Genomic DNA, 13,023 nt, shown 5'->3' with positions numbered 1-13,023 from the left:
GTCAAGGTAAGGCAATCAATGTATTTGGTTATGATTAAATTTTAACAAATGTCACATGGCATAAACATCAAAAATGACAACAAAATAAATTCACAATTAATCGTAATATATTGTATAAGGAACCCAATAATTATGAGGTTCTATATTGTTGACTTGCGATTAGATTAAGGCATTTACTCTGATATATATATATATATATATATATATATATATATATATATATATATTCAATTTATGCAGCATTGGAGTCAAAATCAGTAGAATGAGTGTATTTTCATGATTATCAAAATTAGTTTTGCTCTGAAAACAATACACTGAAAACTGCAGATATTTCCCATGAAAGCCAATAACTGATCTAAATAAATACGTGTCCAAATGATGAAAAATGCATTGATGGAAAAAAAAATCTCACATTAATATAAACATATTGTTCATTTAATCACACTTTTACTGGATGACATAAAACAAGGCATGCAACATGCAATAATAAATAAGTGATATGTGTATTTTTAGTTCAGGAATAAGTTCAAAAGTGGGTCGCAAATACAGCTTGTAGCAAACAAATTTTAAAAGCATAAATCTTAAAAAGGAAACCTCTTTGATGTTTGAAGAAACAACTTCAGGATGTATCCAGTTCAACCTTTTCAAATGTGGTGTGAAATAATTCAGATCAGTTAACCTGCTTGGAGTGTTGAATGGCAGAAAAATATACTTTATTTTTGACTATTTCTCTGTCTGCATTGACTTTACTTCTCTCAGGATGTTGCAGTATTTTGTAAACACATGAACTATTGCACCGTGATCTTTGTCATGTCGTGTCTCACAACGCAGTTCTGCCTGTTTGTAATCTTCAGTGATGAGGATCAGAAATGAAGCATGAATGCTACTAGAGACTGCAGGTTTCCAAGGCAGCTAATGTCAAAGGCTTTTTGTTCCAAGCTCATACTGAGGTATCCATGCTGAACATTTAACGTTTAACCCAGTGAAATAGCCAACAGGCTTAATAACAATAAGGTCCTCTTGTAAATGTTTCTTTGCTTTCACAATGGAAAGAGACGAGAGCTGCTAGCAGCGAAATGCTGCCACCATGAGAAAAAACTGATCAGTTTCTTGTAATGACAGCAAAACGTCCGTTGTTATAATGCAATATTTGTCTCATTATAATAAGAAACTTTAATGATATGAATGTTATTATTACAACTAACTTTTGTTGTTATAATGGCATTTCAGAGTATCTTTTTATAATGAGAAACAGTCAGTGATAAGGGACCTTTTTATGTATTGTCATAACATGAAAAAGATCCAGTTGGGGCTGCAGTTATTGATTACATGAAAACCTAAGAGTCCAAGATGACATTGAACTTGCTTGATTTTCTGTCCAAACCCCAAAAGGCTTTAGTGCCGTTTATGATAAAGCAGCAAATATTTGGCATTTTTGCTTGAAAAATTAGCGAAATAGCCAGTGGTGGAGACTAACTTACTTTATACCTCCACTCAACTACATTTATTTGATAACTTGAGTTACTTCAGATTATTAATACAAAACATAATCAACTATAAAATTATGATATATTATTATAGATTGCTGTAAGATACCCAGCAGTATATGAAGTCATTAAAATTAGAAGACAACTGAGAGTGCCTGGTCAGATTTTTCTCTGGTCACGGTGGCAGCTATATTCTGCTGTGCCCACGAACAAAGGTACCCAATTCAGATCACCATGACGCCGAGGAAGAACTATGCGTTGTGAAGTTCGTGCTCCGTGTCAGATTTGCCGATCGCGTCGGGATTAGAGAGGGGGTCCAAGTCGGCAAACAGGTTGAACCACGCTGAGAGGTCTTTGGACGTCCCCGCTGTCTCTGTAAAATGATTTAACAAAGGGTAAATGTCACTCAGACACACTGCTGTACATCTACTGAAGCCAGGGTGAAAATAGTCCCATGAAGGACTACAGCTGGCTGAGATCCTAAATTATGAATGGAAACAACCCACAAGCTTTTTGAAAGTACTCATAAACACAGGTTTCAGTTGGACTTGTCTCTTTGAATGAGTTTCTTTCATGTCTTTTCATATGTTTTGCTCATTTGGCCCGCTCCTACCTTTCACTGCTGGCTTAGAAAGGTTCTGATTGGCTCCAGATGAGTGCTCTGTTGCCTGGGCGACGGGCTGTGGAATGATCCCGGCCCAATCTGAAACAGAGACGCAGATTTAGATTAATCAGCAAGGGACACCTAACGTGCCAAAGCATGATTCAACAAATAAATCATCACACTCTCTCACACTGATGATGTGGACGGATATTGTGTAATAGACACACAAACGGCATTAATAAAAACATTTATCATGGCTAAATCACACATGACATTATTAGTGGTTTATTAAACTCAGGCCAAAAGTTGCAATTATAACTTTGAGGTCTTGTCAGGCACATTTATTTTGCTTTCATGCTTTGTGTATCCAGAAAAAAAACAGTATGTAGCAACACTAAATACCACAAGGGAGGGCGCTGGGATGTGCTGTGGATAGTGTATGCTGTAAGAAACAGTTTATACTACAAATATAAACAAGTCCAACAGGCTTAAGTGACCAAATAGCTTTTTGAATCCTTTGGAAATGTTTGTGCATTATGTTATTTCATCTCCAGCATCAGCGTCCTCTGCTAGGGTTACCTTTATCGTTTTAAATGTCCCATGATGAGACGGCTGAAAATAAAAACGTTTTGTTTTGTCAATTGTTTGAGGTTAGAGGCTTTGAGTGTGACTGCAGCCTCAAGTCTCATTGGGTGCATCTGAATGTGCTTGACTCAGGAGGATTTGGGGATTTTCTTCCTTGAAGATTTGTTAAAGCTTTGTTTCACATTCTTGGTCTCCAGCCATTTTACTTTTGATATGGCCATTTGGGCTGTAAAGTTGAGATTAGTGAAGTTATTTTTTTTACCCTGAACCAGGTTCTTTCCAGGATTTGCCTGTTTATGGGCTCCAAACTTTAGGTTAAATGGAGGTCATGAGCTTTGGTCTCTGTTGCAATGTGCTGACTTCTTTGACCACTCTGCGATATCACCAAAATCTGAGAAGTGCTACACCTATGTTGTTCTGCCTGAAAGATCTTTGATAACAGCCAAAAACCTCTGGTCCTTAAGTTCTCAAAATCAAGCTCCTTCCTGCCCAGTCACCCAGATTAGTTCCATGAACAGCTCTTCAAAGTCTGCAGCGTTCTGCATTTTTTCCGTTTTAATATTCAGTGGTTTATTGACCGCAAATTGAATTTGAGTGTAAGTCAGTAAGTGCAAGACAAGTTTTGAGAGCACAGAGGTAGATTTGTAAGTGTTAAATTAGTTTTGAGCATGCACCTGATGTCTTGCGTGCTGTTCTCCTTGAATGCTGTCTGAAGTTATTTTGCACTTATAAGTCAGTCCCCGCCTGTGCGCTCAACTACAGACTGATTACAGCTTGAATTGGCTTTATGCTCATTCAGTTCTTTACAATCTTTCTATACTTTAACCAAGTTCTGCGCAGTTCTGATTAAATTCTGTTGACAGTTGCTGGGACTACACATTGTGATTGTTTCTGCTCTGTGGTCCTGTAATTTGGAATTCCAGCTGTAATACCAGTTAAATGTGGAAAAAGTCAAGCAGGTTGAATATGTTGTGACAGCTTTCCTCGGATCCCATTGACCATATGCTTCTCCTCAACCTGTTCTGACTTGAGTTGAAAAAAAAATGCCAGACTTCTTTATCTAGCACTTTTTTCGATGATCATTATGGGATTAAAGGAATATTGTCAGACCTATTAGACTACACTGAAATATCAGCTTCATAATTTCACCCAGGAGATACATACATACATACTGTAGGTTTTCACTTCTTTATAGCTTTGTAGTCGGGCTACTCGCAACCCTCCAAGCTGGAAATGGACAAAACCAAATCAACAAAACCAGACTGCTGGCAGCCAGTGCCCAGGCACAGATGAAATGGAAAGTCAGTTACCTACGGGTAAGCAAATCTCATTGCCATGTTATAATAGCCTCCTTCTATTACTTTGACAGACATGGGTTTGATAAATCATTTTAAAGCCACTTTTCTTCCTGTGTGGAAATAGTTAGCTACAATGGGGAGGAGCAGCTACTTTTAGCTGTACATTTGTTAAAGCACTCATTCATGGAAAAAACTAACTTAATATTTAGTTTTCAGACATTTATTTCACCAAAGTACTTAAGTAAATTAGCATAATGGTGGCTAATTGTGATGTTGTTTGGAGAGAAGTTTGTCCTAATGTTGTGGTCTCCTTCTGATAGAAAAAAACAAAGTCTTTTGACAACTAAAGAGCTTTGTAGACCTACTGCATGTACCCACTCATAAGGACAAATGCACACACACACAGACTAGTCACGTTCTGACCTGAGAGGGAAGACGGCTGATTATTCAAGCTCTGGTCCAGCAGCTGAGATGGTAGAAAGAAGGAGTTTTCATGTTGCTGGGCCTCCGCTGGTCTACCTGATGCCGCGCTCATTCCCTCCTCGGTGTCTCCAAACACCTCCGTCCACTCTCGAGAGAAGTCGCCCTCATCCGCAGACATATTGCCCAGGATCTCATTCAGTAAGGCCATGCTGTCCTTCTCCTCTCCCTCCAACTCTGGATAGGCAGAGAGAGCATCTTCATTCCCTAGAATGACCAGGCAGAGTGATCAGAAGACTTAATAATGCATAATTGCTTTGCTTTTGTAAATGCTTAGGTGTTTAAGTAATCTTGATATACCTAAATGAATAAGTGTTTGGAACAAAGTTAATGAGCAACTATTTTGATTAGTCGTTTCTAAGCCAAACCCCCCCCCCCCCCCAAATTCACTGGTTCCAACTTCTCAAATGTTGACATTTGCTTGTTTTCGTAGTCTTCCATGATAGTAAAGTGAATATCTTTGGGTTTTGGAGTGTTGGTTAAAACAAGCAACTTCGCCATTCGAAGTCGCCATGAGCTCTGGATTTTTGGATTTTGTAGACTAATCAAATAATCAAGAATATAATCTGCAGAATATCCAATAATGAAAATAACTGTAAGTTGAAGCCGTAAAATAAACCACATTTATTTCCATAGTATATATAATGCTGTAAAAACATTGTTACATAGATTTAATAGTATTGTCTTTTACCTTCTCTGGTCTTATCGCTGGTGTTTTCATTTACTAGTGAGATGAGTCTATGAATATGACAAACAGAAGATCAGTTTATTTTACACATACAAAAGACAACAGATGTGTAGAAATACTGCGTTTGTGTTCAGTCCAGACCGGTTCAGTGCTCATAGGCATATTCTCAGTTTTCACTGTTGGCATGCATGTGTTTGGTCTACCTGCATGAGTAAAGATCAAGATGACATAACTCACTGGTCGTCTGTGGTCTCGGCTTTCGTTCCATCTTGTGTCGCAGCTTTGACTTTCTTCTTCCCCTTCTTTTTCGCCAGCTTCTCCATGGGGTCTCGCAAGGTCTGCAAGAATAACCGAGTCACTGATTATAGTTATTGGCCAATTCTGGAGAATTTAGATCTCATCTGTACAGTTCAAGATGCTCTCTGACCTTAAGTGTGGAGAACTCATAATGCTGACAGCCCTTGAAGCTCTCATGAATGGCTGCCATAGTGTGGGACGTCTTCTCCCAGAAGTGCAAAAGTGTTGTCTGAAACAGCAGAACAAGCCAAGGCCACGCGTTCAGCTGCTTGTGTTAACAGTAATAATTCACATCTGTTCAGTTGTCTCTCATGTGTGGAGCGTCGTGTCTCCTCGCGTCGTCTCATAGTTAAATCTCCATGTCTTGTATTGCTTTGTTCCCTTAATGTTTGTCTTCCTTTCTGGCTTAACCACATGCGGTAGAACCATTGAAAACACCCCATTTAAGATCACTGGAGTGTATGCAAACAACTGGGATTTGTGGTATACCTGGTATGTGGTTAAAACGTGAGAGAGGAGGTTGCAGCGACTGGCTCCCAGCAGGTCAACTTTCTGGCAGACGTCATTCTTCAGTTTGTCAAAGCTTGTTTTGGAAGTGCGCACCTGGGCTTGAACCTGAGATACAACAGATAAGAAAATGCACCCAGTATTATGCATCAGACAGGTTTGAAGAGTGAAAACACAAACACTGAAGTTCAAGTTTGTGCAAGTGCAAGTGGGTTCATGATGGGTGCAATATATTTTGAACCAGTGGGCCACCATTTGATGGTGCGTTCTGCCCTCTAGTGGCATTATTTTTCAACTGGTTTGTTTTTCCTGCTTTGTGCTGTTAGTGAGGTCTTGGGTATTGCATCTAATTAGGGCTGAAACAATTAGTAAATTACTTATATTTTGAATATCTTGATAACTGAATATATTTATCTTTGGGTATGAAGATGTCAGCTTGGGCTTTGGGAGCTTGTGAGGGACATTTTCTACTACTAATGACGCTATAATTATAATTAATGATACAAATAGCTGCAGTACAGCAAACAGCTTGATGGATCAGCCATAATATTTTACAGTATCTGACTTTATTTCTGTTTTTATATTCCTCTGGCCACCAAAAAAAAACCTCAATATTGACAGTGGACTGCAAGCTGAGCAATAGCCAACAATTTAACAAAAGCACAATTAATTGGCAAACTGATTTATTATATATTGTGTACAAACATAGGGCCTTGTAATTACCAGTGTACAGATAAATACAGGTTTTTCTCAGAAGACATTTTGACTTGTCATAGTAGGAAAAGCACAGCAACTAATAACTTTTTGTGCTTATCAGAGCCCTGAAACAGGCCAAACTTCATGGAACACAGTGATGACTTATGTTATTAGTTACGCCTGTGCTTTCCGTTACGACACGTCCAAACGTCTGCTGCGAAAAAGGTCAGTTTTGTGTGACCTTTTGATTCGGCCTCTTGTACTGTGTGACAAACCTTGCGGAATTTCTCCATCTGTTTATGTGTATCTGGATCCAGCTCCTGAGATACATCCTTCATCCAGAGCAGCGCTCCGCGGTATTCCGTCCTGGACTGCTCCATGCGATTCACCGTCAGCCACGTGTCCGAGATGGCTCGATAGCGAAATGTTTCGACCTCCTGGTACAAACGGCACAGAGGGTTCCTCAGAGCCAATCTGTGGGAGGTAGCGTTAAATTAAGTGTTAAGGTGCTGCATGTGACAAGTTTGACATTTTAGACGTTACTAGATCGTCATACACACATTTTATTTGGCCTTATAGTGCACATAGTTAAACCAACGTTTCTTCATCCCTCTCAGTAAGGAAACTAGCAAAACTCTACACGAGGGATAAGTAGTGATTATCTAGTCTTAATTTTGAGAAACGTTAGTCGAAACAAAATCATTGGCGGGACATGGAGGCTACCAATCCTCTCTGCGATAGTCACATTTGTTTACCAAACCATTGTTTGTATTCACCAGTATTCTTACACAATTACTGCGATATGTTACAATAATATAACACTTATTTACACGTGGTGGTTTTGCCTATTTTTTTCTAGTTAGCTGATTCAGAAATCAGATCAATTCAATCCTCATTTTGTAAGAGAGGGTGAATCTCTGCTTTCTTCTGTTCTGTAATTGTGATTATTTTGAATCCTGTTGGTGACAAGTGTCCATACCTAACTCTGGGATTACATTTGGACAAATACGACACTCCTCCCTATTCTGTTTGGGGATTGATGTGATAAAATTGACAGATTTTTACATACAACCATTGTCTAGTGCAGCTGTATGGTACAGTTTCATGGTTTTTTGTATGTTTCCTACCTCTGTTGGGAGGAGAAGCAGAGTGCTTTCCCTGTGGCCTGCATGATCTTTCCAGCCCTGGTTTTGTCCTGCGAGCCCTGGGAGCGCAGGAAACGACCCAGCTCGTTCTCCTCTTGGGAAAGGACTGCGTAGTAGAAACGGTGAATGTAGTCTTAAGATTCAATCTCCAACAAACTTAGAAAAACTTTACCATTCGAATTAAGTGAACTGGAATGAATGAACATTTCATATTCAAGATAACCTTTTCACCTTTGAATCTCAATCACAAATAGCCCTGTAAATGAATGCATACTGTGCATATATATGCCTCATATTCATGGTTTCTCGTTTTGAGAATCGCCACCTTATCGGGGTTTGTGTGACCCTGGGAGCTGTGTTGTCGGGGGGTAACGGGCCCAGTAGGGTAGGGTCTTCCAAGGCAAATTATTCCTAGGAGAACGGCCAGACTAAGATCAGTGTTTTGCAGGGCAGCTCTCAGATGAGTGCCTGGTGGCGAGGCCTGTCAGGCTCCACCTGAAGGAGTAACATGGGGCTGTAGCCATGAGGGCCAGCCATCCACCTTGCATCATCATGCATTGTCTTAAATATGGTTTGAGGTGTTTTTTGCTTTATTTCACCTTGTTTATAGTATAATAGTAGTATTTATGGAAAGTTTGATGAATATTGTGGTAACGCCGTTTACCGTGATATTTTACGTCATAATAATTGTAGCATTAAAATTGGACACTGGCACATCCTTAGCTTGCCAGTATCCATTCCAGGGCTCTTTAACCAAACTCCCGGATACCCAGAGGTGCTGGGTGGGTATGAGTACTCATGAGTTCCTGGCGAAGCAGCACTGTGTTGTCCCTCCCGTCTATGCTCTGGCTGACTCTGGCTGTTGGCTGTAAAACAAAGCCTGGGCTACCTTGATTAGCCTGCTGCCACCATGAAACACATCTAAATAAATGGTGAAAAACTGACGGATGACGGAGCTCATAAACGAAGCATTTCATGGAGCACTGATATTTCTGGAATATCTTTGATGTCTGTTCATGCTTTCATTATTAACTTGGAGTTTCTATTTCCACCAAATACTTATGCTGTTTATTTTAACGTACGGCAAATCCTCCTCTGGTACTGCTCGATGACCTTTAGCAGCTCCATGCATGTTCTCTGGACAGAGTGGAAGACCTGCAGAGCAGAAGAATAAGAAATGAGTGTAAACACAAAGAAATGCTTGATCATTGTGGGAGTTATTCCCAGTTAAGTAAGACTTGTTGTGTATTCACTGCCTGAATGTGCTGTGAGTTATTTTCAAGAAGACAAACCACGAATATACTTTAGTGGATGTGATGCAACACTAAAGCCTTTATGAGGTATAAATAGTGTTAGAAAGTGTTAAAATGTCACATCAAAGCTTTAAAAAAGACAAAAAAGAGCACTGATCTGGAATGTAGATATCCAGTTTTGACTCAATGCTTATCGAGGACTTGGCCTAAATTAAGGTTGGATGTGGCAGCTTTTATGAGGTATCGATTTCAGCCATTAGATTCACTTCACTCCTGAAATGGAGGCATAGATGACGGGGGTTGGGAGAGGCGGCCTAATGTAAGTTATAAGCCTCAAGCAAATACTGGCACTGTGTGAATCAAAAAGCCATTTTAGTCACTGCAGAGTCCACCTGAGGGACAGCATCTCCTGTGACCAGCCGACAGTTTCACATTCCTCCTCACCTCCAGCTTGGCATCCAGATCTGCGTCTGACGCCACCACGTGTTCGTCCTCTTTCTTCCCGGTGACCTTGATGAGCGTCTGCTTGGTTTTCCAGTACTTCTGCTGGAACTTGTTCACCACAGATGAGTCTTGGCTTTGGATGAATCGGTCCAGATAGTCTCTGGAGTAGCCACTGCAATGACACAGGGGTCGGACCAATGTTGTGACTGCTGTTCTCTCCCGTAATAAACTGTGTTTGCATTCTGGGAAAAAACTCATGGATCGATGTGAAACTGGGTGTAAAGACAGAGGTATATACTCACAAATTTCCTCCCTCCATTTTTCACGATGACCTGTGGAGAAAGCAAAGCAACTTAGATTCCTACTGAATAGGTATATACTAATACCACTCTTGAAGTCTGTTATATATTCAGGGCAGGCTGTGTAACAAACCCGGGCTGGATTCTCTTGTGATCAAGCAAATCCAGCTGCTTCGCAAGCTAACGTTGTAACCGTGAGTGAGATATTGACAAGAATACGTGTAGGAGAGTGAAACTGTAAATACAGAGCATGAAGAACGCTATGGTTACAGTACAATTACTGCATCGTGATATATACCGTTACCGTGATATAAAATCACACGTACCGTGATAGAAGATTTTGGCCATATTGCCCTCCCCATACAGGATAGTTTGAAATATGTAGCACAGCTTTAGGGAGAGTTGCAACACTTTTGTTTTAAAGTAAAAGTATCAATACGACAGTATAGAATTACTATTACAAGTAAAAATCCTGCATTCAAACTCTTATGTTAGCACATCATATATAAGCATCAAAATATACTTAAAGTAGTAAAAGTACTCATTATGCAGAATGGCCCAGTTCAGCAACAAATATAGTACTGATTCTAATTATTGATGTGTACATCATTAATTACATAATATTCTGCTGGGTGGCTTAACCTATAATAATATGTCATAATAGATTTAGTATTGATAATCTAAATATGCAAAGTAGCTAAAGCTTTAAGATACATGTAGTAGAGTCAAAGTAAGTAGCATAAAATGGAAATACTGGAGTAAAGTACGTCATAAATCAGTACTGGAGTAAGTAAGTGTACCACTGATGGCTGACCTGCAGCTGTAAGTCATAACAAGGTGTGACTGAGGTCTTCTCTCTATTTCTACCCTCCGAGCTGCGTTCAAACATTAACCAGAGAAGATTTTAGCTTTTGGAGAAGATTTAAAATGTTGACATGACAACAACAACAACAATAATACCTGAATAAATAATCACCAGATTTTTGCATACAGCTCGCAGCGTCACGAGTCATTTTAATGTGATGGGTGATGATGCGGTCGCTCCACGACACCTTCATAACAAAGACTGAACACACTGTGACGAACACACACTGGCCTTATGTCTGAATTAAGCAGCTCCGTGTGTGAACGTGACGACAACACATCTACAACACATCTACAACACATCTACAACACATCCGCACCAGGAGAAACACAACGCCTGACTCACTGCACTGAAGCAGCGTCTCCCTCCCGTCGTCCCGTTGGATATCGCTCAAATATCAGCGTGTAAATGAGCAAATGTCCCGGTAAACCCGCAGTGCGTCGCACGCTCACCCCGCCGCGTCGTTAACATGGAGATAAAAGCTCGTTATGTTCCTCCCATCGTGGCTCGAGCCGCGGCTCCGGCTGTAGGCCCCGCTGCACTGGAGGTGCACACACACACACACACACACACACACACACACACACACACACACACACACACACAGCTGCTCGTTCACTTCAGCGCGTCGTCCGCCTGCACGCAACAGCTGACGTCATGCAGGGCGCGCTCCTCTGATGCCGCAAGTATCGCGTTCAAATGTTTGTCTCGTGCAAACAGATATTACCGCATATAAGCACTAATTGCCTCGTGCATAGCGGGTCTGTTTGTGTACCGGTGTGCAAACTGGTTTGATGGTTGTAGATTAGGAAACAATCGTGAAACTCGGAAGTCTGCAGGTTTTCTTTTTTTTACTGTAGAAATTACAGATATTAAATATGATATATATTAACATACATCATAGAAAAGTCTGCAGAAGACAGATGGTATGTTTTTTTTTTAGCTTCTCAGCAGATCAGATAGATTTTGGCATTTATTTTGGTATTTCTTGCATTTTGATGTGTTTTTCAATGACTTTTTTTCCCCATCACGTGACGGAGAGGAGGGGTTTGAGGTGAGGGGGCACGGAGAGCTTGATTTACATATGATCTGCATACTAAGAGAGATGAAGCAGACGTCCACGACTTCACCTCCTTCAATGCCAATGTTTCCTTTTTCAGTGCCAGATTTTATTTTTGATGCCAAACTCCAAAGTCACTCTGCTGGCTCCAAGAAGTCATGATGAAGTCATGATGAAGTCATGAAGTCATGATGAAGTCATGATGACGTCATGATGAAGTCATGGCTGCATCAACCTGTTAGCAGCTCTAGAGCCAGATGTTTCCCTCAGGAGCTGGTGGAGACCAAAAACAGAGTTAGAAGGAGCGTGAATATTGGACTTGTGTTCATGAGGTGGACAACGACTCACGACAACGCGACTCCAAATTAATGTTGCTGTGTGTCTGCTGGATGTGTAAACAAGCCACTGTTTGCTAACACCTCCATCCCATCAACTTTATAATTACACGTCAATGTTGTGTTTACAGCTTGCTGCGCTGCCCCCAAGTGGCCAAAAAAGGAACTAATACAGGTTTAAGTAGAGAGGGCACACTAGACTATACATGCAGATTCTTTATTTGCCCAGAAACCGAGCAGTACTTCTGTTTTAATAGGTTTCTGTACTTGGATCCAGGATGTCTGTGTGTCAGTTAACGGGACAATTTCATTAAATACGACTTTATGTGAGCACAATATAAAAATATTTCACGTCTTAAAACTACAAAACATTTTTTGTTCTAATCAGAAGGTTATAATGTTTTAAGAGTGTTGGTGTAAATAAACCTTAGACAGCTTCAGAAAACATTTATAATACAGTTGTTGTTGTTGTTGTTGTTACTATTTTGGTGTTTTGGGGTTATTCTTTAGTTTAAATTAGCTGATTGTGTCTTTCTTTGTCATATTCCAGGTAGTTTCATCGTGTTGCAGCCTGTCTGTGTTTGTGATATGTGTTTGTGTGTTTGTGTTTTGGCACATTACATAATAATTATATAATTCTTAAGCGCGACTGATGGACCAGCTGTCTGGAAACACATGATTGAACCTCTTTGGCTCTTTTATAGACCACACGTTGTGCTAATTGGCATTTAAGACGTTTCAGTAATTTTTAAAGCAAAGATAGTGAAAAATTACACCCAAAAACATCCAATTTCCCCAATGTGAGGATCATTGTAAGCTGTATAAATTAGATTTTTAGACTGTTGGTTAAAGAAAAAAGTTGACGTCTTCTTGGACTCCAGGAAGATTCTTTTTCACAATTTTCTTGAAATTTTATGGACAAACAGATAAACAGTGGCGGTAGAAGTATTCAGATTCAGTTGCTGCTCTACATTAGATTA

General features: G+C 40.1%; 1 protein-coding gene across 1 annotated transcript; it reads right to left on the bottom strand.

Moving 5' to 3' along the window:
* Nucleotides 1-1,711: 1,711 nt before the first annotated feature.
* Nucleotides 1,712-11,097, bottom strand: ica1 (islet cell autoantigen 1). The gene is made up of 13 exons (XM_070912268.1): nucleotides 10,994-11,097; nucleotides 9,787-9,816; nucleotides 9,485-9,656; nucleotides 8,870-8,942; nucleotides 7,770-7,893; nucleotides 6,918-7,116; nucleotides 5,929-6,054; nucleotides 5,570-5,668; nucleotides 5,380-5,480; nucleotides 5,146-5,192; nucleotides 4,398-4,661; nucleotides 2,101-2,190; nucleotides 1,712-1,860 (listed from the first exon to the last, which is right to left on the bottom strand). The coding sequence occupies exons 2-13, from the start codon at nucleotides 9,801-9,803 to the stop codon at nucleotides 1,739-1,741; spliced, it is 1,434 nt and encodes a 477-aa protein (XP_070768369.1). The 5' UTR covers nucleotides 9,804-9,816; nucleotides 10,994-11,097; the 3' UTR covers nucleotides 1,712-1,738.
* Between the last annotated feature and the right edge of the window lie 1,926 nt (nucleotides 11,098-13,023).

The sequence above is a fragment of the Enoplosus armatus genome, chromosome 9, assembly GCF_043641665.1.
Source record: "Enoplosus armatus isolate fEnoArm2 chromosome 9, fEnoArm2.hap1, whole genome shotgun sequence".
Classification (NCBI taxonomy): domain Eukaryota; kingdom Metazoa; phylum Chordata; class Actinopteri; order Centrarchiformes; family Enoplosidae; genus Enoplosus; species Enoplosus armatus.
The sequence above is the reverse complement of the archived record's forward strand: the minus strand, read 5'-3'. Positions and strand labels throughout refer to the sequence as shown.